Genomic DNA, 27,712 nt, shown 5'->3' with positions numbered 1-27,712 from the left:
ACACAATGACAGACACATTATAATGAAGGACAGAAGTCAGCTTGACCTGAGACAATCTGAGCTTGACAAACAACAGACACAACTGAATGAGTTTATGGAAATAATGAAGAATGAGAAAAGACAACTAGATAAAGATAAAGAAGAGATGGAAGAACAGAAACGGCAAATGGACAAAGAAAGAGATGATGTAGACCAAAGCAGAAAGAATTTGGATGAAGACTTAAAGATTATGATACTTCAGAAACAAGCGTATGAAGATGAGAAGAACAAGTTAGAACAGATGAAGAATGAGCTGCAAAGAGAAGCTGATGATATCAGAAAGCTAAAAGAAGAAACAGAAAATGATAGACAGGGTTTGGAAAAGATGGCTGAAGTACTTCAAAAAGAGAGAGAAGATATTATTAATCTCTCTGAAGATACAAGGAGAAAGAATGAGATCATGGATGAAATGAAAGTTGCAAATGAGTCTACATTGGCAGATCTACAAAGAGAGAAATACAATCTTGAGCAAATGAGAGTGAACATCTCCAAACAAACAGATGATATTGAAAAAGAAAAAGAGAAAATAAGACTCAAACAAGATGAACTAGAGCGACTGCAAGAAGAGATTCATAAACAACAAAGTGAAATAGAAAAGGAAAAGAGAGACATTGACGGTGAAAGAGCTGCAATGATCAGGGAAAAACAGGACATGATGACTGAACTGAAAAAGAAGTCTGAAGATAATGAGATCCAAATGAAGGCAGTATTGACTGAAAAGGAATTACTGGAAAATGACAGACAACTGCTGAAGAGAGACATGGAAGATCTGCAACAAAAATTAATGAATGTTGATGAAAAGCAAGCAAATGAATTTGAATTGGAGAAGTCTAGTTTAGAGAAAATCAAAACAGAAATCGCTAAAGCCAACAAACATCTTGCAGAACAGCAGGAAAAAAATGAGATGACAATAGCAGAAATGCAGAGAGAGAGGGGCACTCTTGAAGAAATGAGGGTGAACATCTCAAAACAAGTGAAGACCATTGAAAATGAGAATGAAAGTCTTTCTCACAGAGAAAGTGAATTTGCACAGCTGCAGCAAGTAATTTTAAAACAACAACATGAAATGGATGAAATGAGGAACATAATCATGATGGAAATGAATCAGCTGGACCAGAGACAAACTGACATTGATCAATTACAGCGAGAGGTTGATGATCTAATGGAATTCACAAAGACAGAAATGACCAACTTAGAAAGAGAAAGAGTGGAAATGATGGCACAGAAGAGAAATATGGAGAGGGATATGGTCAGTCTAAAGACAGAGAAAGAGACATATGAACAACTGAGACTCAAGTTACTTGAGGAAAAAGATCTGGTTGAAAAAGACAGAGAGCTGCTGACCAAAGATTTGGATCAAATGGAGAGACAGAAAATGGATATGGAGAGAGAATTAAATAATCTCAAAGTTGAGAAACAAACCATTGAATGTAAGAAAGAAGAACTAGAGAAGATGAAAATTGACCTTCAAAGTCAAGCTGAAGACTTGGAGAAACGATCTGAGAAGACAAACAATGAAAGACAGAGGGAGAAGGATATGGTAGTTCAATATAAAAGACAATCAGACACCAGTGCTCTTCCTACAGACAACCAACTAATGAAAGAGCTCTTGGATGAGACAGAGAAGCAAAGAAAAGAAATTCAGTCTGCCAAAGACTTGCTTCAAGAGGAAAAATTTGAACTGGAGAAAACCAAGACAGAGATAAGCCAAACCAGGGAAGAACTAGATAGACAAAGAACAGACTTTAAGAGAGAGAAAGATATTCTTAAGCAGGTGAATACAGATAACTTGAGACAAATAGCCCATTTTGAAGATGAGAGGGAAAGAATACAACACAAAGAGAATGAACTAGATCAAATGAGAGCAGAACTGCAAAATAAACGAAAAGAAATGGATGACATGAAAAACAAAATGAAAAAAGAAAATGCTGATATGGAGAATCTGAAACAAAAGAGAGCTGAGTTGGATAGAGACCTCCAAATTCAAAGAAAAGCTTTTGAAAATGAGCAAGATGAGCTGCAAAAGAAGAGAGAGGATATTGAGAAATTAAAGTTAGAAGTTCAGAAAGAAGAGCAGAGGGCTGCAGAAGAATTAGAAAAAGAGAGGCAACAATTTGCAGAGGAGACCAAAATGAAAACTGACACCCTGGATAAAATGCAAGCTGACATAGAAAGACAGAAACAATCTGCTGCTGTAGAGAAAGAGATGGTTACAAAGGAAAAGATGGATCTGAAGAAAACCCAGGAAGATTTCAAAAGACAATCCAAGGAGAGTGAGATCACATGGGCAGACCTGCAGAAAGAGAGATATAATCTTGATCTAATGAGCATGGAGATCTTAAAACAAAAACATGACCTAGAGAGAGAAAGAGATGAGCTGTTAGAGCAGCAGCGCCTGGTGGAGACACAAAAGAAGGACATCAAAAATGTGGAACAGCTGAGGCAAGAGCTTTTGGATGAGAAGGCACTGACTGAGAAAAGCAGAAAGCAGCTGAACCAAGACAAAGATGATATGGAACGAAATAAATCAAATCTACATAAAGAATTAGAGGAGATAAAATTCCAAAAACAAGATATTCAAGATGAAAGAGCTCAACTAGAGCAAATGAAAGCTGAGCTCCAAATGAAAGCGGAAGATATAGAAAAGTCAATGCAAGAGATACTGAGTGAAAGAGAAAAATATGTACAGAAAAAGTCTGAAGAGAGCAAGATAAGAACAGACCTTGATAAAGCAAATACTGTGATACAGAAACAAAAGGAAGAGTTGGAAAGTTATGCTGATAATCTAGAAAAATGTAGGCTTAAACTAGATGAAGCAAGGCCTGAAATAGAGAGCATTAAAGAGGATGTTGAAAGACAGGCAACACAACGTATTGAGGAACATTTGCAAAAAGAAAGAGACAATATTGAGGATATCAGAATGAACCTGCTTAAAAAGGAAGAGGTCATTGAACAGGACAAGACAAACATAAGACTTAGATATCAAGAAATAGAGCTCATCCAAGCAGAATTAGTCAAACAGAAAGAAGAGATGATTGAAAAGATTGGTAAATCAGAGCAAGAAATACAAGAACAGCGAAATAAACTACAGATGACAGAAGAGGAATGGAGTGTACGAATGGGAAAGTTGCAAGACGAGATAAACAAAAACAATGCCATTAAATCTGAGTTAGCAAAAGAAAGAGAAGCAATTGATGAAATGTTAAGAGAGCTTAAGAGAGAAACGGAGAAATATGAGAAGATCAAATCAAATATCATAATCCAAAAAGAGGAGTTTGAGACTAAAAGGCAGTCAGATTTAGAGGAACTCAATAGTATGAGAGCTGAAATGCTCAAACAGAAAGAGGAATTAGAGGACAAGATGCAAAGGACTAAACATGAGATGAAAGAACTGAAGCTTCTTCAGAATGAAACTGATGGCAAGAGGAAAGATCTTGATCACAAGATGAGACAGGTAGCAAGAAAAAGAGATGAGTTGGAGAAAATTAGGACTGATATTGAAGGTGCAAATGAGAAACTCGAAATGGACAGGGTCATTTTAAGTATAGAGCGGGATGAGATGGAGCAAATGAAAGCTGAGATACAAAGAGCAGAAAAGGAAGTACAATCTCATATGGAAGAAAGAGGTGGAGATATGGAAGAGAGAGAACATATGAACACCAAGATTCAGATGCTTATTCAAGAAGCTGAAAATACTAGGGAAATGGCTTGGAGAACAAAACATGACCTGGAAAGAAGCATGCAGAGAGAAGTTACTGTTGAAGCAGATTCAGAGGATGGAAAAGAAATGAGTGCTTACATGCAAAGGCTGAGCCAGGAAATTGAGCATGTTAGAGAGGTTCTCAGAAGAATGAAAGATGAAATCAAGGCTGCTAGAAAAGAAAGATCTGAACTGGAGAACATGAGGCTGGAAATCGAAGCCATGAAACAGAACATGAAAGAAACTTGTGAGCAGCAGAACATTGAGATACAAAAAGAGAAACAGCAAATAAAGAGTAGCAAAGACTGCATGAGCAAAGAGAGAAGTGATCTTGAGCAAATCAGAGCTGATTTGGAAAGACAAAAACAAGACATGGCATTGGCGAAGCAAAAACTTCATGATGAAAATGAACTGCTGGAGAAAGAAAAGGTTGACATGAAGAAAAAATCGGAGATCCTTGAAAGAATTTTAGAGGAGACAACTAGAGAGAGAACAGATAAACCAGTTATTACCAGGAAAAAGAAAGGAATGAGGAGAGATTCAGAGGAATTAAGAGAGGAAATGGAAACATTAAGTATGGATGACCAACAAGAAGAGAGTGAAAGTCAGAAGGGTGAAGTTAAAAGACAAATAGACAAACTGAAAGAGTTGAAGGCTGAGCTTCAGCAACAGCAGAAAGAACTTGAGAAAACTAAAGCAGACTTAAAATATCAGATGGACGAGCTAGAAAATATGAGGTCTGAGATATTAAAACTTGAAAAGGAGAGTAAAACAAAAGAGGTGGAGCTGATGGAAATACAACAACAGAGTGAAAACCTAGAAAAAAAGATTCAGAAAATGACACATGAAAAGAGAGAACTGGAAGTCCTAAGGTCTGAGACAGTCCTGGAAAAGAAAGATCTGGATCAGAAGATGAGACAAGTGATCAGAAAGAGGGATGAAATAGATCAAATGAAGACTGAGATAGCAAAGGCCAGAGAGGAAATCAACAGAGAGAGGCAAGAGCTGGAAATACTCAGGAATGATGTTCAAAGCGCAAGAGAGGATTTTGAACGATTGGTGGAGAGAACTGCACATCTAGAAGATGATGAAAATACCAATGCTGACATCCAAAGATTGATTTTAGAGGTCGTGAAAATCAGGGAAATGGTGAGAAATCTGAAAGTTTACATGGAGAGCAGGATGGATGAAAGTAAGGCAGAGAAAGATGATAAGGAAAACTTTAAGTCTGAGATTCATATGCTCATTCAAGATATTGGACAAATACGGGAAAATCTAGGAATCCTTGGAGCAGAGATAGAAACCACCAGAAGAGACAAGAATGAATTGGAGAAGATGAGGGCAGAACTTGTAGAGAAGCAACAAGAGGAAGAAAGCATGAGAGAAATGCTGCAGAAAGAAAGAGAAGAACTGGAGCAGTTGAAGGATGAGATAAAAAGAGAAAAGGATGTGGAGACCAAGAGAGAGCTGGTTGAGGTAGAAATAGCTAAAGACAAAATGGAAAAGGCTATGGACACAAGGGAGAACAAGCAAGAACTTGAAAGGGTCACTGAGGAACTCTTGAGAAACCAGAGTCATCTGGAACAGCTCAAAAGAGATATACAAAACCTGAGGCAAACCATGGAAGAAATGAAAACACTGCATGCAAAGAAAAAGTCTGAACTAGAAGGCATTACTTCTGAGGTAAAGAGGAGACAGCAAATACTGGAGAAGCAAAAACATGAGTTGGAGGAGAAGGGTTGGATCCTTGAAGAAATAGAGAAGAAGAAAGACACACTTGAAAAGATCAATATGAAAATACTGAGAAAGAGAGAAGATATAGAAAAAGAAAAGGACAATTTAAGGCAAGAGAAGCACGAGTTTGAGCTCTTCAGAGGGGAACTACAAAGACAGAGAGATGATTATGAATCTTCAAGACAAGCTTTGATCATGGAGAAGGATCGGTTAGAAGACGAAAAAGCTGAAATCAATCAACAAAAGCATGAAATGAGTGCTGCCATGAAGGCAAATAAGATAGAACTGGAAAATCTAGAAAAAATGAGGAATGAACTAGAAAATCAGAGGGCTAAGTTAGTTGAAAATCTCCATGATGCCACAAAAATGGAAGATAAACTACAAGAGAGAATGAGTGAATTGAACAAAGAAAAAGAGCAAGTGGAAGAAATGAAGCAGATGGTCAACACAGAGAGAGATTTGATTGAACAAGAGAAAGAAGATGTGAGAAAACAGACTCATCAGCTTAAAGATGGCCATGCTGAGCTTCAGAAGAAGTCAGGGATCTCTGACAGGCTGATTCAGGAAGCAAACCGAGAGAGAGATAGGTTAACAGACCTCAGTCTAAAACTTCAATTGCAAAAAGAAGATATAGAGAAAAACATCACAGAAATGGAGACCATGAAGAAAGATCTCAATATAATGAGTGCAGAAGTTCAAGATGACAAGACACAACTAAAAAATGACAGGGATGATTATGAAATGGAAAAGACGCATTTGCAGCTTAAGATCGAAGAGTTAGTGAGGGAAACAGAGGACCTGGAAAGAAAAACCTTACAGCAGAGAGAACAAGATGAGATAGCAAAACAAGAGATTCAAAGTCAGAGAGAGGCTCTAGAGCAAATTAAGATGGACGTTCTAAAGGAAAGGGTTGAGATTGACAAAGAGAAGGAAAATGTACATTCAGAAAGACAGAAACTGGTTACACTTCAAAGAGAATTGCAAAGAAAGGAAAGTGAGCTTGAAAACAAAGAGCAAACTTTCATGAAAAAGGAAATCTTGGAGATTAAAAGCAATCTGGAAAAAAAGGAGGCAGAAATTGAAGAGGAGAGACTGCAGTTAATGGAAATGGGTGAAACAATGAAGAGAGAACACAATGAATACAGAAAGATGATTGAAGAAGTACAGAAAGAAAAAGAGCAGATTGAAATCAGCAAAAAGTGGATGGATCAAGAGAAGAAAGATCTTGAAAACATGAAAAGTGATCTGGAGAAGCAATTACAAAATTTAAAACATGAAAAATTAAATGTACAAGATGAGAAGAATGCACTAGAACAGATAAGGACAGAATCCGAGGAGATCCAAAATGTTATCAAAAAGGAGAAAGAGGACCAGGAAAAATGTTGGATGGAGATTGAGGGGGAAAAGCAACGAGTGGAGGAAGAAATCCGACAATTAAAGAGACAGAGGGAAGAAACTGATAAACTCCACAGGGAGTTACAAAAAAATAGAGAGTACATTGAAAGTAGCAAAGAAAAGATTGATAAAGAAATGGAAGAATTATCGCAAACGAGGGTTGAGCTGGACAGAAAAAAAGAAGAAATAGACAAGGATAATCAAAACCTTCAAGATGCTAAATCTGACCTTGAAAAAACTAAAGCTGAGATACAGAGACAGACAGACAAAATGAAAGACATACTAGAAATGAAAATACAAATAGACAAAGACAGAGAAGAAATTAAATATTTGTCTGAAGAGACTGAATTGAAAATGAGGGACCTTGATATGATGATGAAGGAGATGGAGAGACAAAGGCAAGAAATTGAGAAAACAAAAGCCATTCTCGAAAAGGATAAGACAAAAATTGACAAAGAAAAGAAAGACCTGGAAAACCAAATGATGGACCAGATTGAGGAGACACAAAAGGAAAGGCTGGCCCTTGAGGAGATGAAGGATGAACTTCTTCGTGAAAAACAAGAAACAGAGGAAGAAAAGAATAACTTAATGACTCTAAGAAACAAACTAGAAGTTTTAAGAGCAGAGATAAAGAACCAGCAGAATGAAAATGAGATCGTGAAGAAAAAGCTTCTTTTGGAAAAATTAAACACTGAGGAACGACAGGCCGAGGTACTCAACCAGCAGCGACAGAATGATCAAATCAAGGAGGAAAACAAGAAAGAGAGAGAAAATCTGGAACAACAGAGGTCTGAACTTGAACAAGAAAGAGACAAGGTTGAACAAATACAAGCTGAGATACATAGTCAGATTCAGTCAACTGAACTACAAAGGCAAATCATCCAAAACAAGCAAAAAACTCTTGAGGAAAAAGAGCTAATAATACAGAGGAAGGGAGAGGAAGTAGAGAGGAGAAACATGGAATTAGACGGAATTGCTGCTCAGCTTCAGACTGAACAAGAACATTTAGATAATGTTCTTAAGGAAACCAATAAGAGACAACATGCCCTTGACGTGATGCAGGTTGATATAGAATTACATAAACAGAAAACTAATAAGGACTTTGAGTTGCTTGAGAAGATCCGACATGAAATAGACAATGAAAAGTTAGAAATGAAGCAGAACAAAGATGATCTGCAGATCTGGACTGAACAACGGAAAGAAGAGATTGAATCCCAATTAGAAGACCTAGAGAAAGAGAGAGAAAGACTGAAACAGATTAAGAGAGAGCTTCACGCTGAGAGAGAACAAACTGAGAAATGGAAAGGTGATATAAGTAGGATAAATTATGAAACAGAGACCATGAGACAAACCGTGATAATGGAGAAGAATGAGCTGGAGCAGAGAGAGAAATATATTACTGAGCAGCAGCAAAGACTGGATCAAAGTGTAAGAGAGATGAAGGAAGAAAGACGTGAAATTGATAAGATAAGGATTGAACTAGAAGCTCAGAGACAACAAAGAGAAGAGGACATGAGGACAAATGCAAAACAGGAAAGAGAACTTGCACAACTGAGAGATGAAATACAAAGCGAAAAACAAGGCATTGGTGAAAACAGGAACATGACTAACAAATTAATGAAAGATCTGGAAATCATGAAAGCCAAGCTGGTGGAACAACAAGAAGAGATCCAAACTGAAGCAGAACAACTGCAAGAGGAGAGAAGACTGGTTTACAAGACAAAATCTGAGGTGCAGAATGATGCTGAAAATCTGACAAACATCTTAGAAGAGATCAGAAGAGAGCGAGAAAAACTGGACATAAGGGAAGCCCACCTTAAACTAATGAAGGAGCAGTGTGACAATACCATGGAAGAAACTAAGAGGAAGAAGAGTGAACTGGAAAAGACTGTTGATGACATAGCAGAGCAAAATCAAAAGATTGAGATCAAGAAAGATCTTCTGGAAAAAGAGACATTGAAACAGAAAAAAGACATTGAAACAGAAAGAGAAGCTTTACAGAGACAAGCAGATGACCTGAAGCTGCAAATGACAAAACACAGAGAAAAGGAAGACATGAATAAAAGATCAATGGATGATTTCCTGAGACAGAGAGATGAATTAGAGAAAGAAAAAGAGGGCATGATGAAGAAGTGGAAAGAACTGGAGGTTCTTCAGGAGGAAATACAAAAACAAAAAGATGAAACGGAAGCAATAAAAAATGAGTTACAGACTGAAAATACTAAAATGAATCAACAGCAGCACAGACTAGAGGAGAGTTTAAGGGCCATGAATGAGGAGAGGAAAAATCTGGAGAACATGAGGAATGATTTTGAAACACAAATGGAAGAGATGAGAGTAAAAGCAAAGATGGAGAGAGAGGAACTTGATCAGATAAAGGCTAAACTGGAAAGAAAGAAAACAGAAATAGATCATGAAAAGAAAAAAATGGATGATGACAGGAAGATGATTGAACTTGAAAGAAATGATCTGGAGAAGATAAGGTCTGAAATAATGACACAAAGAAAACAAATGGAAGAAAAGATATCAGAAATTGATCTAGAAAAACATGACATTGAGAAGAGCAAAGAAATTGTACGGACATTTATGGATGAGGTGGAAGAACAGAGAAAATATAATAAGCTCCAGAAAGAAGAACTTGGCCTTGAAAGACAAAAGATCACTGATGAAAAAGATATTCTGGCTCAAAGAAAGACTGAACTGCAAAATGAAAGTGAACAAATCAGATACATGGATGAGGAAATAAAAAAGAAGAGAGAAACACTGAAGGAAATAGAAGCTTGTCTACAAAAGGAAAAAGAATTAAGTGAGCATGAAGAAACAGAGAGACAAAAAGAGGATCTGGAAAAGATGAGCACTGACATAAATGGACAAAAACAAGAGTTGAAGAACTGCAGAGACCTTCTAGAAAAAGAAAGAGAAGACATTAAAAATAAATGGACACAATTACAGCAGAGAATTGATGAATTTGAGGATCAAGTCAGAAAACAGAAGGAAGAGGATATAAATGAACAGAAGAAGATGGTAGAAGAAAGAACATGTCTAGAAGAGACCAAAGCCGAGATTCAGGAGCTAAAGACTAAAGCTGAGCAGGAACATCATGATGTGAACCTAAAAACACAACAGTTAAACATATTGAAAGAACAGATTTTGAAAGAAAAAGAGAAAGAGAAAGAAATGAGAGTAAAAGCAAAAATGGAGAGAGAAGAACTTGACCAGATAAAGAGTGAACTGAAGAGGAAGAAAACTGACATAGATCATGAGCTGAAGAAAATGGATGATGAAAGGAAGATGATTGAACAGGAAAGAAATGACCTGGAGAAGATGAGGACAGAAATAATGACACAAAGACAGCAAATGGAAGAAGACATGAGAGAGGCAATCCAACTAGAGAGATCAGCACTTGACCAGAAAATACAAGAGATTGATCTAGAAAAGGACACAATTGAAAAGAACAAAGAAATAAGTCAAAAATTAATGGATGAGGTGGAGGAACAGAGACATGATATTAAACTCAAGAAAGAAGAGCTTGACCTTGAGAAACAAAAGATCACAGATGAAAAATATATTCTGGCTCAAAGAAAGACTGAACTGCAAAATGAAGCTGAACGAATCAAATACATGGATGAGGAAATAAAGAAGGAAAGAGAAAAACTGAAGGAAATTGAAGCTCATCTACAAAAGGACAAAGAATCAGTTGAAAGTGTCATTGAAGAAACAAATAGACAAAAAGAGGATCAGGAAAAAATTAGAACAGACATAAATGAACAAAAAGAAGAGATGATGAAATACAGAGACCTTCTAGAACAAGAGAGAGAAGAAATGAAAAATAAATGGTCACAATTACAGCAGAGAATTGATGAATTTGAGGCTCAAGTCAGAAAACAGAAAGAAGAGGATATAACAGAACAGAAGAAGATGGACGAAGAAAGAAAATGTGTAGAAAATTCCAAAGCTGAGATCCAGGAGTTAAAGACTAAAGCTGAGCAGGAACATCATGATATAAACCTAAAAACACAACAGTTAAACACACTGCAAGAACAGATTATGAAAGAAAAAGAGAAAGAAGAAGAATTGAGAGTAAAAGCAAAGTTGGAGAGAGAAGAACTTGATCAGATAAAAACTGAATTGGAGAGAGAGAAAACTGAAATAGATCATGAGCTGAAGAAAATGGATGATGAAAGGAAGATGATTGAACAGGAAAGAAATGACCTGGAGAAGATGAGGACTGAAATAATGACACAAAGACAGAAAATGGAAGAAGACATGAGAGAGGCAATCCAACTAGAGAGATCCGCACTTGACCAGAAAATACAAGAGATTGATCTAGAAAAGGACACAATTGAAAAGAACAAAGAAATAAGTCAAAAATTTATGGATGAGGTGGAGGAACAGAGACATGATATTAAACTCAAGAAAGAAGAGCTTGACCTTGAGAAACAAAAGATCACAGATGAAAAAGATATTCTGGCTCAAAGAAAGACTGAACTGCAAAATGAAGCTGAACGAACCAAATACATGGATGAGGAAATAAAGAAGGAAAGAGAAAAACTGAAGGAAATGGAAGCTCATCTACAAAAGGACAAAGAATCAATTGAAAGTGTCATTGAAGAAACAAATAGACAAAAAGAGGATCAGGAAAAAATTAGAACAGACATAAATGAACAAAAAGAAGAGATGAGGAAATACAGAGACCTTCTAGAACAGGAAAGAGAAGACATTAAAAATAAATGGTCACAATTACAGCGGAGAATTGATGAATTTGAGGCTCAAGTCAGAAAACAGAAAGAAGAGGATATAACAGAACAGAAGAAGATGGAAGAAGAAAGAAAAAGTATGGAAGAGACCAAAGCTGAGATCCAGGAGTTAAAGACTAAAGCTGAGCAGGAACATCAAGATATAAACCTAAAAACACAACAGTTAAACACACTGCAAGAACAGATTATGAAAGAAAAAGAGAAAGAAGATGAATTGAGAGTAAAAGCAAAGTTGGAGAGAGAAGAACTTGATCAGATAAAGAGTGAACTGGAAAGAGAAAAAAATGAAATAGATCGGAAGAAAATGGATGATGACAGGAAGATGATTGAACAGGAAAGAAATGACCTGGAGAAGATGAGGACTGAAATAATGACACAAAGACAGCAAATGGAAGAAGACATGAGAGAGGCAATCCAACTAGAGAGATCCGCACTTGACCAGAAAATACAAGAGATTGATCTAGAAAAGGACACAATTGAAAAGAACAAAGAAATAAGTCAAAAATTAATGGATGAGGTGGAGGAACAGAGACATGATATTAAACTCAAGAAAGAAGAGCTTGACCTTGAGAAACAAAAGATCACAGATGAAAAAGATATTCTGGCTCAAAGAAAGACTGAACTGCAAAATGAAGTTGAACGAATCAGATATATGGAGGAGCAAATAAAGAAAGAAAGAGAAAAACTGAAGGAAATTGAAGCTCATCTACAAAAGGACAAAGAATCAATTGAAAGTGTCATTGAAGAAACAAAGAGACAAAAAGAGGATCAGGAAAAAACGAGAACAAACACAATTAAACAAGAAGAAGAGCTGAGGAAAAAGAGAGAACTACTAGAACAAGAGAGAGAAGAAATGAAAAATAAATGGACACAATTACAGCAGAGAATTGATGAATTTGATGCTCAAGTCAGAAAACAGAAAGAAGAGGATATAACAGAACAGAAGAAGATGGAAGAAGAAAGAAAATGTCTAGAAGAGACCAAAACCGAGATTCAGGAGTTAAAGGCTAAAGCTGAGCAGGAACATCGTGATATAAACCTAAAAACACAAGAGTTAAACACACTGCAAGAACAGATTATGAAAGAAAAAGAGAAAGAGAAAGAAATGAGAGTAAAAGCAAAAATGGAGAGAGAAGAACTTGACCAGATAAAGAGTGAACTGAAGAGGAAGAAAACTGAAATAGATCATGAGCTGAAGGAAAGGGATGATGACAGGAAGATGATTGAACAGGAAAGAAATGATCTGGAGAAGATGAGGACTGAAATAATGACACAAAGACAGCAAATGGAAGAAGACATGAGAGAGGCAATCCAACTAGAGAGATCAGCACTTGACCAGAAAATACAAGAGATTGATCTAGAAAAGGACAACATTGAAAAGAACAAAGAAATAAGTCAAATATTAATGGATGAGGTGGAGGAACAGAGACATGATATTAAACTCAAGAAAGAAAAGCTTGACCTTGAAAAACAAAAGATCACTGATGAAAAAGATATTCTGGCTCAAAGAAAGACTGAACTGCAAAATGAAGTTGAACGAATCAGATACATGGATGAGGAAATAAAGAGGGAAAGAGAAAAACTGAAGGAAATGGAAGCTCATCTACAAAAGGACAAAAAATGTATTGAAAGTGTCATTGAAGAAACAAAGAGACAAAAAGAGGATCAGGAAAAAATTAGAATAGACACAAATGAACAAAAAGAAGAGATGAGGAAATACAGAGACCTTCTAGAACAGGAGAGAGAAGAAATAAATAATAAATGGTCACAATTACAGCAGAGAATTGATGATTTTGATGCTCAAGTCAGAAAACAGAAGGAGGAGGATATAACAGAACAGAAGAAGATGGAAGAAGAAAGAAAATGTGTAGAAAATTCCAAAGCTGAGATCCAGGAGTTAAAGACTAAAGCTGAGCAGGAACATCATGATATAAACCTAAAAACACAACAGTTAAACACACTGCAAGAACAGATTATGAAAGAAAAAGAGAAAGAAGATGAATTGAGAGTAAAAGCAAAGTTGGAGAGAGAAGAACTTGATCAGATAAAGAGTGAACTGGAAAGAGAAAACAATGAAATAGATCGGAAGAAAATGGATGATGACAGGAAGATGATTGAACAGGAAAGAAATGACCTGGAGAAGATGAGGACTGAAATAATGACACAAAGACAGCAAATGGAAGAAGACATGAGAGAGGCAATCCAACTAGAGAGATCCGCACTTGACCAGAAAATACAAGAGATTGATCTAGAAAAGGACAACATTGAAAAGAGCAAAGAAATAATTCAAAAATTAATGGATGAGGTGGAGGAACAGAGACATGATATTAAACTCAAGAAAGAAGAGCTTGACCTTGAGAAACAAGAGATCACTGATGAAAAAGATATTCTGGCTCAAAGAAAGACTGAACTGCAAAATGAAGTTGAACGAATCAGATATATGGAGGAGCAAATAAAGAAAGAAAGAGAAAAACTGAAGGAAATTGAAGCTCATCTACAGAAGGACAAAGAATTAATTGAAAGTGTCATTGAAGAAACAAAGAGACAAAAAGAGGATCAGGAAAAAACGAGAACAAACACAATTAGACAAGAAGAAGAGCTGAGGAAAAAGAGAGAACTACTAGAACAAGAGAGAGAAGAAATTAAAAATAAATGGACACAATTACAGCAGAGAATTGATGAATTTGAGGATCAAGTCAGAAAACAGAAGGACGAGGATATAACAGAACAGAAGAAGATGGACGAAGAAAGAAAATGTGTAGAAGAGACCAAAGCCGAGATTCAGGAGTTAAAGGCTAAAGCTGAGCAGGAACATCGTGATATAAACCTAAAAACACAACAGTTAAACACACTGCAAGAACAGATTATGAAAGAAAAAGAGAAAGAGAAAGAAATGAGAGTAAAAGCAAAAATGGAGAGAGAAGAACTTGACCAGATAAAGAGTGAACTGAAGAGGAAGAAAACTGAAATAGATCATGAGCTGAAGGAAATGGATGATGACAGGAAGATGATTGAACAGGAAAGAAATGATCTGGAGAAGATGAGGACTGAAATAATGACACAAAGACAGCAAATGGAAGAAGACATGAGAGAGGCAATCCAACTAGAGAGATCAGCACTTGACCAGAAAATACAAGAGATTGATCTAGAAAAGGACAACATTGAAAAGAACAAAGAAATAAGTCAAAAATTAATGGATGAGGTGGAGGAACAGAGACATGATATTAAACTCAAGAAAGAAGAGCTTGACCTTGAAAAACAAAAGATCACTGATGAAAAAGATATTCTGGCTCAAAGAAAGACTGAACTGCAAAATGAAGTTGAACGAACCAAATACATGGAGGAGGAAATAAAGAGGGAAAGAGAAAAACTGAAGGAAATGGAAGCTCATCTACAAAAGGACAAAAAATGTATTGAAAGTGTCATTGAAGAAACAAAGAGACAAAAAGAGGATCAGGAAAAAATTAGAATAGACACAAATGAACAAAAAAAAGAGTTGAAGAACTGCAGAGACCTTCTAGAACAGGAAAGAGAAGAAATAAATAATAAATGGTCACAATTACAGCAGAGAATTGATGAATTTGAGGATCAAGTCAGAAAACAGAAGGAGGAGGATATAACAGAACAGAAGAAGATGGAAGAAGAAAGAAAAAGTATAGAAGAGACCAAAGCTGAGATCCAGGAGTTAAAGACTAAAGCTGAGCAGGAACATCATGATATAAACCTAAAAACACAACAGTTAAACACACTGCAAGAACAGATTATGAAAGAAAAAGAGAAAGAAGATGAATTGAGAGTAAAAGCAAAGATGGAGAGAGAAGAACTTGATCAGATAAAGAGTGAACTGGAAAGAGAAAAAACTGAAATAGATCGGAAGAAAATGGATGATGACAGGAAGATGATTGAACAGGAAAGAAATGACCTGGAGAAGATGAGGACTGAAATAATGACACAAAGACAGCAAATGGAAGAAGACATGAGAGAGGCAATCCAACTAGAGAGATCCGCACTTGACCAGAAAATACAAGAGATTGATCTAGAAAAGGACACAATTGAAAAGAACAAAGAAATAAGTCAAAAATTAATGGATGAGGTGGAGGAACAGAGACATGATATTAAACTCAAGAAAGAAGAGCTTGACCTTGAGAAACAAAAGATCACAGATGAAAAAGATATTCTGGCTCAAAGAAAGACTGAACTGCAAAATGAAGCTGAACGAATCAAATACATGGATGAGGAAATAAACACACTGCAAGAACAGATTATGAAAGAAAAAGAAAAAGAGAAAGAAATGAGAGTAAAAGCAAAAATGGAGAGAGAAGAACTTGACCAGATAAAGAGTGAACTGAAGAGGAAGAAAACTGAAATAGATCATGAGCTGAAGGAAAGGGATGATGAAAGGAAGATGATTGAACAGGAAAGAAATGATCTGGAGAAGATGAGGACTGAAATAAGGACACAAAGACAGCAAAAGGAAGAAGACATGAGAGAGGCAATCCAACTAGAGAGATCCGCACTTGACCAGAAAATACAAGAGATTGATCTAGAAAAGAACAAAGAAATAAGTCAAATATTAATGGATGAGGTGGAGGAACAGAGACATGATATTAAACTCAAGAAAGAAGAGCTTGACCTTGAGAAACAAAAGATCACTGATGAAAAAGATATTCTGGCTCAAAGAAAGACTGAACTGCAAAATGAAGTTGAACGAATCAGATATATGGAGGAGCAAATAAAGAAAGAAAGAGAAAAACTGAAGGAAATTGAAGCTCATCTACAAAAGGACAAAGAATTAATTGAAAGTGTCATTGAAGAAACAAAGAGACAAAAAGAGGATCAGGAAAAAACGAGAACAAACACAATTAGACAAGAAGAAGAGCTGAGGAAAAAGAGAGAACTACTAGAACAAGAGAGAGAAGAAATGAAAAATCAATGGACACAGTTACAGCAGAGAATTGATGAATTTGAGGATCAAGTCAGAAAACAGAAAGATGAGGATATAACAGAACAGAAGAAGATGGACGAAGAAAGAAAAAGTATAGAAGAGACCAAAGCTGAGATCCAGGAGTTAAAGACTAAAGCTGAGCAGGAACATCATGATATAAACCTAAAAACACAACAGTTAAACACACTGCAAGAACAGATTATAAAAGAAAAAGAGAAAGAAGATGAATTGAGAGTAAAAGCAAAGATGGAGAGAGAAGAACTTGATCAGATAAAGAGTGAACTGGAAAGAGAAAAAACTGAAATAGATCGGAAGAAAATGGATGATGACAGGAAGATGATTGAACAGGAAAGAAATGACCTGGAGAAGATGAGGACTGAAATAATGACACAAAGACAGCAAATGGAAGAAGACATGAGAGAGGCAATCCAACTAGAGAGATCCGCACTTGACCAGAAAATACAAGAGATTGATCTAGAAAAGGACACAATTGAAAAGAACAAAGAAATAAGTCAAAAATTAATGGATGAGGTGGAGGAACAGAGACATGATATTAAACTCAAGAAAGAAGAGCTTGACCTTGAAAAACAAAAGATCACAGATGAAAAAGATATTCTGGCTCAAAGAAAGACTGAACTGCAAAATGAAGCTGAACGAATCAAATACATGGATGAGGAAATAAAGAGGGAAAGAGAAAAACTGAAGGAAATGGAAGCTCATCTACAAAAGGACAAAAAATGTATTGAAAGTGTCATTGAAGAAACAAAGAGACAAAAAGAGGATCAGGAAAAAACGAGAACAAACACAATTAAACAAGAAGAAGAGCTGAGGAAAAAGAGAGACCTACTAGAACAAGAAAGAGAAGAAATGAAAAATAAATGGACACAATTACAGCAGAGAATTGATGAATTTGAGGATCAAGTCAGAAAACAGAAGGATGAGGATATAAAAGAACAGAAGAAGATGGAAGAAGAAAGAAAATGTCTAGAAGAGACCAAAACCGAGATTCAGGAGTTAAAGACTAAAGCTGAGCAGGAACATCATGATATAAACCTAAAAACACAACAGTTAAACACACTGCAAGAACAGATTATGAAAGAAAAAGAGAAAGAGAAAGAAATGAGAGTAAAAGCAAAAATGGAGAGAGAAGAACTTGACCAGATAAAGAGTGAACTGAAGAGGAAGAAAACTGAAATAGACCATGAGCTGAAGGAAAGGGATGATGACAGGAAGATGATTGAAAAGAAAAGAAATGACCTGGAGAAGATGAGGACTGAAATAATGACACAAAGACAGAAAATGGAAGAAGACATGAGAGAGGCAATCCAACTAGAGAGATCCGCACTTGACCAGAAAATACAAGAGATTGATCTAGAAAAGAACAACATTGAAAAGAACAAAGAAATAAGTCAAATATTAATGGATGAGGTGGAGGAACAGAGACATGATATTAAACTCAAGAAAGAAGAGCTTGACCTTGAAAAACAAAAGATCACTGATGAAAAAGATATTCTGGCTCAAAGAAAGACTGAACTGCAAAATGAAGTTGAACGAATCAGATATATGGAGGAGAAAATAAAGAAGGAAAGAGAAAAACTGAAGGAAATGGAAGCTCATGTACAAAAGGACAAAGAATTAATTGAAAGTGTCATTGAAGAAACAAAGAGACAAAAAGAGGATCAGGAAAAAACGAGAACAAACACAATTAGACAAGAAGAAGAGCTGAGGAAAAAGAGAGAACTACTAGAACAAGAGAGAGAAGAAATGAAAAATATATGGACACAGTTACAGCAGAGAATTGATGAATTTGATGCTCAAGTCAGAAAACAGAAAGAAGAGGATATAACAGAACAGAAGAAGATGGACGAAGAAAGAAGAAGTATGGAAGAGACCAAAGCTGAGATCCAGGAGTTAAAGACTAAAGCTGAGCAGGAACATCATGATATAAACCTAAAAACACAACAGTTAAACACACTGCAAGAACAGATTATGAAAGAAAAAGAGAAAGAAGATGAATTGAGAGTAAAAGCAAAGATGGAGAGAGAAGAACTTGATCAGATAAAGAGTGAACTGGAAAGAGAAAAAACTGAAATAGATCGGAAGAAAATGGATGATGACAGGAAGATGATTGAAAAGGAAAGAAATGACCTGGAGAAGATGAGGACTGAAATAATGACACAAAGACAGCAAATGGAAGAAGACATGAGAGAGGCAATCCAACTAGAGAGATCCGCACTTGACCAGAAAATACAAGAGATTGATCTAGAAAAGGACACAATTGAAAAGAACAAAGAAATAAGTCAAAAATTAATGGATGAGGTGGAGGAACAGAGACATGATATTAAAATCCAGAAAGAAGAGCTTGACCTTGAGAAACAAAAGATCACTGATGAAAAAGATATTCTGGCTCAAAGAAAGACTGAACTGCAAAATGAAGTTGAACGAATCAGATATATGGAGGAGGAAATAAAAAAGGAAAGAGAAAAACTAAAGGAAATGGAAGCTCATCTACAAAAGGACAAAGAAGAAACTGAGAGTGTCATTGAAACGGGGAGACAAAAAGAAGATCTGGAAAAGATGAACACAGATTTAAATAAACAAAAACAAGAGTTGAAGAACTGCAGAGATCTTCTAGAACAAGAAAGAGAAGAAATAAATCATAAATGGACACAGTTACAACAGAGAATTGATGAATATGAGCAGTCAAAGACTGAGTCCATGAGGAACATTCTGGAGGTCAGCAGACAAGAAGGAGAAAACAACAAAATGGAAGAAAAACTTAAACAGGCCAACCAGGAATATGAAAGTGTCATAGAAGAAACAAACAGGAGAAGGAATGAACTAGAGCAAATTATGTTTGATATATCTCATGAAAATCAAGAGATTGAGACCAAGAAAGATCTTTTGGAGAAAGAGAGAAATAACATCAAAAAGGAAAGAGAAGAGTTACAGAGACAAGCTGATGATCTGGAGATGCATATGACAAAACACAGAGTAAAAGAAGAGATGAGTAAAATATCAATGGATGATGAGAAGAAGCTCCTTGAGCAGAAAGCTGATGAAATTTTAAGACAGAAAGATGAACTGGAGAAAGAAAAAGCGGACATAATGAAGAAGTGGAATGAGCTGGACATTCTTCAGAAGGAAATACAAAAACAAAGAGATGAAATTGAAGAAATTAAAAATGAGTTACAGACTGAAAAGAATCGACAGCAGCACAGACTGGAGAAGAGTTTAAGAGCCATGAATAAGGAGAGGAAAGATCTGGAGAATATGAGGAATGAATCTGAAACACACAGACAACAAACGGAAGAGATGAGAGTGAAAGCAAAGATGGAGAGAGAGGAACTTGATCAACTGATGTCCCATATATTGATGGAACAAAATAAAACTGAAAGGAGCAAGGAAATGATAGACCATCTAAAGAAGGAAATGGAGCAAACAAAAGCCAAACTGAATGCTCAAGAGGAGGAAATTAAACTGGAAAAGCAAATAGTGCAAAATGAGAGGAAAGATCTAGAGCAGTTCAAGGCTGAAATCAAGAGACAAGCTGAAGAAATAAAGACCATAAAAGAGCAGACCCATCAACTAGAAAAAGAGAAAGAAGCATTTGAAACATTAAAGGAGGAACGTTTACCAAAACAACTTGCTCAACAGAAGTCAGAAGAAACAGTCTCTCAAGGAAAACAGATACAAATAGACGAAGTCAACAGACTCTTGTCTGAGATTCAAAGGGAAAGGGAGGAACTTGAAAGAAACAAAAACATCTTGGAACATCAGAGGGAGGCACTGGAACAGATGAGGAGTATACAACCAACACAGAGACCGGAAATTATTTTGATTAGTTCGGCAACACAAACATCTGATCTAGATTACATACCTGTAGGTGACATTTCAACCCCTCAGGAAGAGATTGTTGAGGAACACACAGACATTCATAAGGAATATAGAACTTTCATAACAAGAGAGAAGGAAGATCAACTAGAAAGAATGAGAGGCCAGGAAGACAAGGAGCTCAAACTGAGAACTGAAGAAACCGAAATGGAGGCAAGCCGAGAGGACACAACACCTACAAGTGAATATAAATATGTACCAGATCCATCCATGGTAGTAAAGTTGGAGTTCAATAAAGATGAAACCGATGGCCTTACTGAGATGCTGAAGACTGAAAGAAGAGAACTAGAAAATACAAGACTTATTTTACAGAGAGACCAGAAAGAGATCAAGAAAATGAGACAAGACATTGACAGAGAGAAGAAAGATCTAGAGAAGTATAGAGCCGCACTTGAGAAACAATATGAAGAGATGGAGATATGCAGACAGAATATGGAAAATGAAAGATCCGAGTTAGAAATGACTCAAGAAAAAATAGAGATGGACATACAAAATATTCTAATGGAGACCAAGAGCAAACAGGAGAGAATAGAAAACATGGAAGTTCAACTTCAAGAAAAGAAGAGAGAAATGGAAACCATCTCAGATGAGATAAAACAGAGACAAGAGGAGTTGGACTTCATAAATACAGAAATAAAAAGAAAGAGACGTGACATGGGGGATGCCAAAGGAATGGAGGAACATGAGTTCTTTGGCATGCTTACAGAAAGAGAGGATACTGTAAAAAGACACATGGAGGAAATACAGAACCAAAAAGAGGCATTACAAAAGGAGAGGGATGAAGTAGAAAAAATACACGCTGAGCTGCAGAGGGAGAAAATGGAAATTGAGATGTGTCGGGCAATGTTGAATTCAGAAAAAAATGAGCTAAACAGAATGAGAGTCGATCTGGAGACACAAAAAGAGGAGTTTGAGGGTATGCAACAAAAGAAAGAGACTGAAAAAGATGAGCTGGAATCAAGGTTAAGGAAAGCAGAGGACACAGAGAGCCTTTTGGAGGATATTCTTAAAGAAAAGGAAAGGGTAGAACAAATAGCAGCCCAACTTTCCAAAGAACAAGAAGAGGTTAAAATTATTATGAATGAAACAAATAAACGGATGGAGGAGATTAAACGAATTGAGGAGGAAATTAAAACAAAGCAAGTAGAAATGGAGCACATTGAAGAACTGAAACAAAAAGATGAACAAAAAAACACGAAAGAGAGTGAAAATCAAGAGCTTCAGCTGAGAAGAGCAGAATTAGAAAAAATTAAGAATGAAATTGACATTGAAAGAAGAGAAATTCAGAACATGCGAAAAGAGTGTGAGAGAGAAAAACTTGAACTGAAGCAAATCAAAACAGACTTGCAGAAAGAAAAACCACAGAAATCAGATGCAGAAGTGCAATATGATGAAATACATGATGTTATGGACCCATTGAAAGAAGAGAAAGAAGAAATAGAAAGGATGAAAGCTGACCTCCAGAACGAGCAGAGAGAAATTGAAACCATAAGGGACATTATTAAAAGGGAGAAGGGTGAGCTGGAACACAAAAAAGCTGAAATGTTGCAAATGACTGCAGAAATAAGGGACACGGACAGTGACAGGAACTTACAAGATGAAATGATGAAGATTGAAGCAATCCTCAAAGAAACCAAGAGACAGAAAAATGACCTGGAACAGGTAAATGAGAATTTGATCAGGGAAAAAACAGAGATGGAAAGCAATTGTCAGATACTAGAAAGAGAAAAAATAAAACTGGAGACAAGATTACATGATTTGGTGAATGAACTGAATATTAAAGTGAAGGAATTAGAAGCTCTTCAAAAGTCCCAGATGGAGGAGAGAGAGAAGGAAACTCAGGAGAAATTAACTATGGAAAAGAGTGAGCTAGAACAACAGAGGTTTAAAATGTACAAACAAGCACAACAACTGGAATACATTGGGGAAGCTTCAGAAAGGAAGTGGGATGAGACACAGGTAGCCACTGGAAGGACCAAACATGATGAAGAGAACAGGCAAATCTTGAAAATCGAGAGAGAGGAGGTCGCACATCTGAAAGATCAATTACTGAAAGAGAAAGAAGATGTTGAAACCACCAAAGAGAGAATTAACAGAGAGATGGAACATATTGAAAAGATGCAAACCCAGTTAGATGACCAAAAAGAAGAAATAGAGCTTGAAAAACAAAAAATAGAAGACATAAGAACTGATATTCAAGACAAGACAAATGCTCTCGAGAAAAATATGCAGGACATACAAAAAGACAGGGAAAATCTGAATGCTTTAGTAATTCAACAACAAAAAGAAAGAGAAGAGATGGATATACTAGCAGAAGAAAACAAAAGAAAAGAGGAGCGTGCAGAAGCTGAGATTCAAAGACAGCTAGAGGACATAGAAAATGTCAAGGTCAGGTTGGTAAAAGAGAGGGAACAAATTGATCGGATGAATGCAGAAATACAGACTAAAAGCAAAGAACTAGAGAAAACAATCAGAAAACAGCAAGAGGAGATTAAAATCAAAGAAAATGACATGCACATAGAAAGAAAGGCTTTGGAGAAGATGAATATTGAGCTAGAAAGGAAAAACACAGAAATAGAAAACAAGAGGGAGAAAGTAACTCTCTGGGAAGCAAATATACAGAAACAGAAAAATGAGGCAGAAGAGCTAAAGAACATCTCAGAAAGAGAGAAAAGTGAACTTGATAGAGAGAAAGCTGAAGTACAACAAGAAAAACAAGAGATGGAAAACATTCTGAAAACCACCAAGAGTGAGATGGAAGACCTGAAGCAACTGAGAAATGAAATTGAGGAAGAGAAGAAAGACATGCTCGACAGACTGTCAATGGAAAAACATGAAATGGATCAACTAAAAACTGTGTTACAGTTGGAGAAGGAGAGCGTTGAAGAGGACAAGACGATGTTGAAGCAATTGATGAATGAAATAGAAAATAAAAGATCTCAACTGTACAGTGACACAGAGAAGATGAACATGGACCAACTAAATGTTCAAAAAGAAAAAGACTCCCTGGAGGAAATCAAGGCCGATTTACAAAGAAAGGCTGAAAAACTTAATGAGGAAATGAGAAAAACAGAACAAACCACCTATCAAATCATCAAAGACAAAGAGGACACTCGAAAGAGTCTGGATGACATGAAGAGAAAGGAAGAAGAGCTCAGTACTGCGCATGCTGACATTGAAAGGCAGACAAAACTTCTGGAATCTGATCTACTGCTACTTCAGACACAAAAAGAGAGCTTGGAGAAGAGCAAAGAAGTGAATGAGACGCTCAGAGAAGATCTTGAAAAACAAAGAGAAAATAATGACTTGACAATGCAAGAACTGCACAAAGAAAGGCTGGCCTTAGAACAAATGATAACTGACATAACACAGCAGAAAGACACATTGGCAAACACACAGAATGAAATAAGACTTAAAGAAAATGCAATGAAAAACAAAGAAAGAGAACTTGACACACAAAGAAAAGATATGGATAACCTAAGAAACATTGTCATGGCTGAGAAAAAGCAGCTGGAAATTAGACAAAATGTTATAAATCAACAGCAGCGGGAGGTTGATGACTTGATTGCTGAAAACAGAAAAATGAGAAATGATCTAGAGAGCATGAAAACTCATCTGGAACAAGAGAGATGGCAACTGCAGGAAAACATAAAAACATTTGAAGACCAGAAGAATGTTCTTGATCAAAGCAAGGTTGATGCAGTGCAACAGACTGATGAGCTTGAGAACATCACAGCAGATACAAAGATGGAAAAGGAACATATCGGAAAGGAAAGAGAAGAGATTGATGCTTTAAAAAAGGACATTCTCATCATCAATGAAAATATGCAGACAGAACGAGACAAGCTTAACGATGCTATTCAAAAGGACAGAGCAGAGATTGAAAATAGCAAAAAGACCATTGTTAGTGAAAAACGTCATATCGAAATGGAAAGAGCTGCTTTAAACAGACTGAAGGAAGAGGTTGAAGTCAGCGAACAAAGAGTACAGCGCGAGAGAACTTTGCTGCAACAAGATAAAGACATGATACAGAAAGAAAAAGAGGACATGGAATGCATTATAGAAGAAAAAATGAGAACAACAGAGGAACTGGATAATCTCAAAGAGCATATAAACAGAAAATTATCCGAACTGGAGACGTTAAAAATGGAGATTAAAGTAAAGAGACAGGAAGCAGAAATGCATTACTTACCAGGAGAGATGAAAACAGAAGACTACTCAAAGAGGGATGCTGATGTCCTAAGTGAGGCACAAAAAGCAGATGAAACCCAAAAATATCAACTGAAGACCATCTCAATAGATGCTGAAACGCAAACAGATGACATCAAGAAAATAGATGATAGCGGACAAAAGGTATTAAAAGAAGAAACAGCTGCAACAAAGACAAAACAACCAACTGTGACAAAGTTAGAGGACACGCACACATCTGAGGTGCAAGAAATAAGGGAATCTTTAAGTAAAGAAATGGAAGATTTGGAGAGAATGAAGACAATGATGAAAAAGGAGAAAGATGAACTGGAACAAGCTAAAACTGACATTCAAAGGAGGAAGGAAGACTTTGAGAGAAATATGGAGGAAACCATGAAGGAAAGGTCAAGGAATGAAGAAAAACTGCTACAACTTACACAAGACAAGGACGATTTATCAAAAACCCTTGATGAGAAAAATAAAGAAATAGAAAGCGTCACAGAAACATTCATGAGAAAGATGGGACAACTGGAAAAGACTATAGCTGCAATGGAAAAACAGAAGGAAGAAGTTGAAAATGAGTTGCTTCGACAAAAACAAAATGAACAGGAGAGACTAAAAATCCAGAGACAGACAGATGATACTTCCAGAAAGAAAGTCACATTCAAAGACACTAGAGAGGAGAAAAAGACAGACCAAGAAAGCAAAGCACAAACCTCTAAAACTGAGGGAGAAGATCTCCAGCTAATGGATGACACAACCCTAGAAGAAGATGAGCTTAACAACATGCGAGTAGAATTACAGAGGCAACGTGATGAAATGGAGAATAAAATGAAGATCACACAAACTGGCCTCCTTGAGCTGGACAAGGCAAAAGAACACCTGCATAAAGTGAGGGATGAATGTAGAACTGCTGAACAAGAAAAGTCAGTGATCTTGGAGAGTCTTGAGAGAAGTAGGAACAGTTTGGAGAAGGTGCAAGCCGAGATCTTAAGACTTACAGAGGAGATTGAGCATCTCACTCAAAGCTGTGAATGCAAAAGAAGAGAACTGCAACAAATAGAGAGTGGCATACAAAGACAGATGAAGAGGACTCAACAAGAAACTGATATACAGAGCCAACTAGAAAACCAAGAAGTAGTAGAGACTACAGAATACACTCAAAAATATTCAGAAGACATTAAGGACAGGAGAACCCAAGAGACACAAACTGAAGACCAAGAAAGAGATGCTCTACCACACTATAAAGAGATAGATGCAATGAAAAGGAGAATACAGGAAATGAAAGGTGAACTACAGAACAAATTACAAGACATCCAGAGAAAGGAACTGGAAAGAATAGGCATGCAAAGAGAAAACCTCGAGTTGGAGCTACGGAAAGCTGAGATAGAAAGATATAATGAAGCCCTCCGGCATGAGAGAGAAACCGACAGACTCAAGCTCATGGAAAAGGAGAAGGAAGTACTTCTTTTAAGGGAGTGCATGCTGATAGAGATCAATCGACTGAAGAGCAAAGAGACAGAAACAAGTACACAGCGCTTGGAGATGATGGAGCGCCTCGTCGGTGATGCAGCGTTAAGGATGGACCGATTCAGACGGGTTACGGACAGAGCCGTGCAAACCCTGATGTTGGAAGAAGATGGAGAGCAGTTCGGAAGAGCTCAGAGAGTGACGACAGATCAGGTGGAAAGTGTCAGTGGAAGGGTGGAGATTTCTGAGATTTCTCTGGATGTCCTGAGTGAGGACAGGGAGGAACGAACAAGAGCAGAATCCCAGAGTGGGGGCGTGGCTGGGCCAACTTCACGGAGATTGAGGCTTTTGCACTGGATCAGACGTTGCTGCTCTTGCTGCTGTCCCAGAAGTGCTAGAAACATTGTGGAGGACACAGAGGACATTTTATAAACACAGGTCTTGTTCATTTAGTCAATCTTCACATGGAATTTGAATGAAAATTAGAAGCACTTTCTAAACAAGTACAATCTATTTTTATCTGTATATTATATGTAGTGTTCAGAGGGGAACAAAAAAAACATAACATTTCAGTAAGGTCTACAATAACCCTTCTAATTCTAGAAAGCATAATAAAGTCATATAATTGCAGCTTATTTGCATAGTACCAAATGTTTAATGTTTATCACAGTTCATATGATCCAAAAAATCTGAGCTTTGCATTTTCAAAACACAACACAGATGTTTGCACAAAGTACCAAAATTAATGTCATGTAGGAATCAAATAACTAATTAGCATAATGTATGCGATATGTGTGTGTGTGTGTCCGTCTATGTACTGTTTTCCCTAATCAATCTGTGAAACACTCTGGGATCTGGATCAACTGATGCTGAAATTATCTATTTTGATTTCTCATAGCAAATTACTATAATTATCTGTTTTTGTGTTATACACTCCCTCCTGAATCTTTCCAAAAGGAACTGAAGTGTTTGGCTCTCTTAATTGACAACTCTGGAAATTTCTGCGAAACTACCTGTGAAAATACAAAGCTCACCTGTTATGTCCAAAGGTCATTATGCACATTCCTTTGGGGTCTGAGAAGAGCACTGATGAATGTGAGAGAATGAATATCCTGTTCTTACGACTGCACCAGTTCGAGTGCTCCAGGTCGTCTTTGTTGCGTTCACATTCTTGCAGCTCTGCATGATGGGAGTGTTGCAAATGTGCCCTGCATAACATGGATACACAGAAGCTGCTGTGAGTGATGAATTTCACAAAGGATCCACAGTATGCCAAAAAAACCGCCAGTGAACTAATTACAGTGGCCAATTATTTAGCAACTGGACAAAAAGAGAGCTTTGTGATTTTTTAAACTCAGATTAACAACGAGGCAATCTATTTTTAGATGATAACACCATCAAGTGTCCATTAAGAGGATCAAACACTCATTATTTCTAAAACAATTCTATTCTAATTGAATAACTATATCCCAGAGTCACGTACACACACACACACACACACACACAATATATATATTACTTTCAGTGTCTTGGCTTGGACTTGTCTTTCACAAACAGTATATTTTGCAATAAATTTCTTTGGACTGAAAT

General features: G+C 36.6%; 1 protein-coding gene across 2 annotated transcripts in view; it reads left to right on the top strand.

Moving 5' to 3' along the window:
* Window positions 1-27,712, top strand: part of LOC311299179 (uncharacterized protein) — a 45,552-nt gene extending 17,840 nt beyond the window's left edge. For both annotated transcript variants that reach the window (XM_084422609.1, XM_084422610.1), the window contains one exon: window positions 1-27,712. This exon is cut by the window's left edge and continues 11,300 nt beyond it. In XM_084422609.1, the coding sequence (XP_084278735.1) occupies window positions 1-26,554 (26,554 nt within the window). In that variant the 3' untranslated portion in view covers window positions 26,555-27,712.

The sequence above is a fragment of the Rutilus rutilus genome (assembly GCF_951802725.1).
Source record: "Rutilus rutilus genome assembly, chromosome: 11".
Classification (NCBI taxonomy): Eukaryota; Metazoa; Chordata; class Actinopteri; order Cypriniformes; family Leuciscidae; genus Rutilus; species Rutilus rutilus.
Note: the sequence above shows the minus strand (reverse complement) of the source record. Positions and strands in the feature narration are given on the sequence as shown.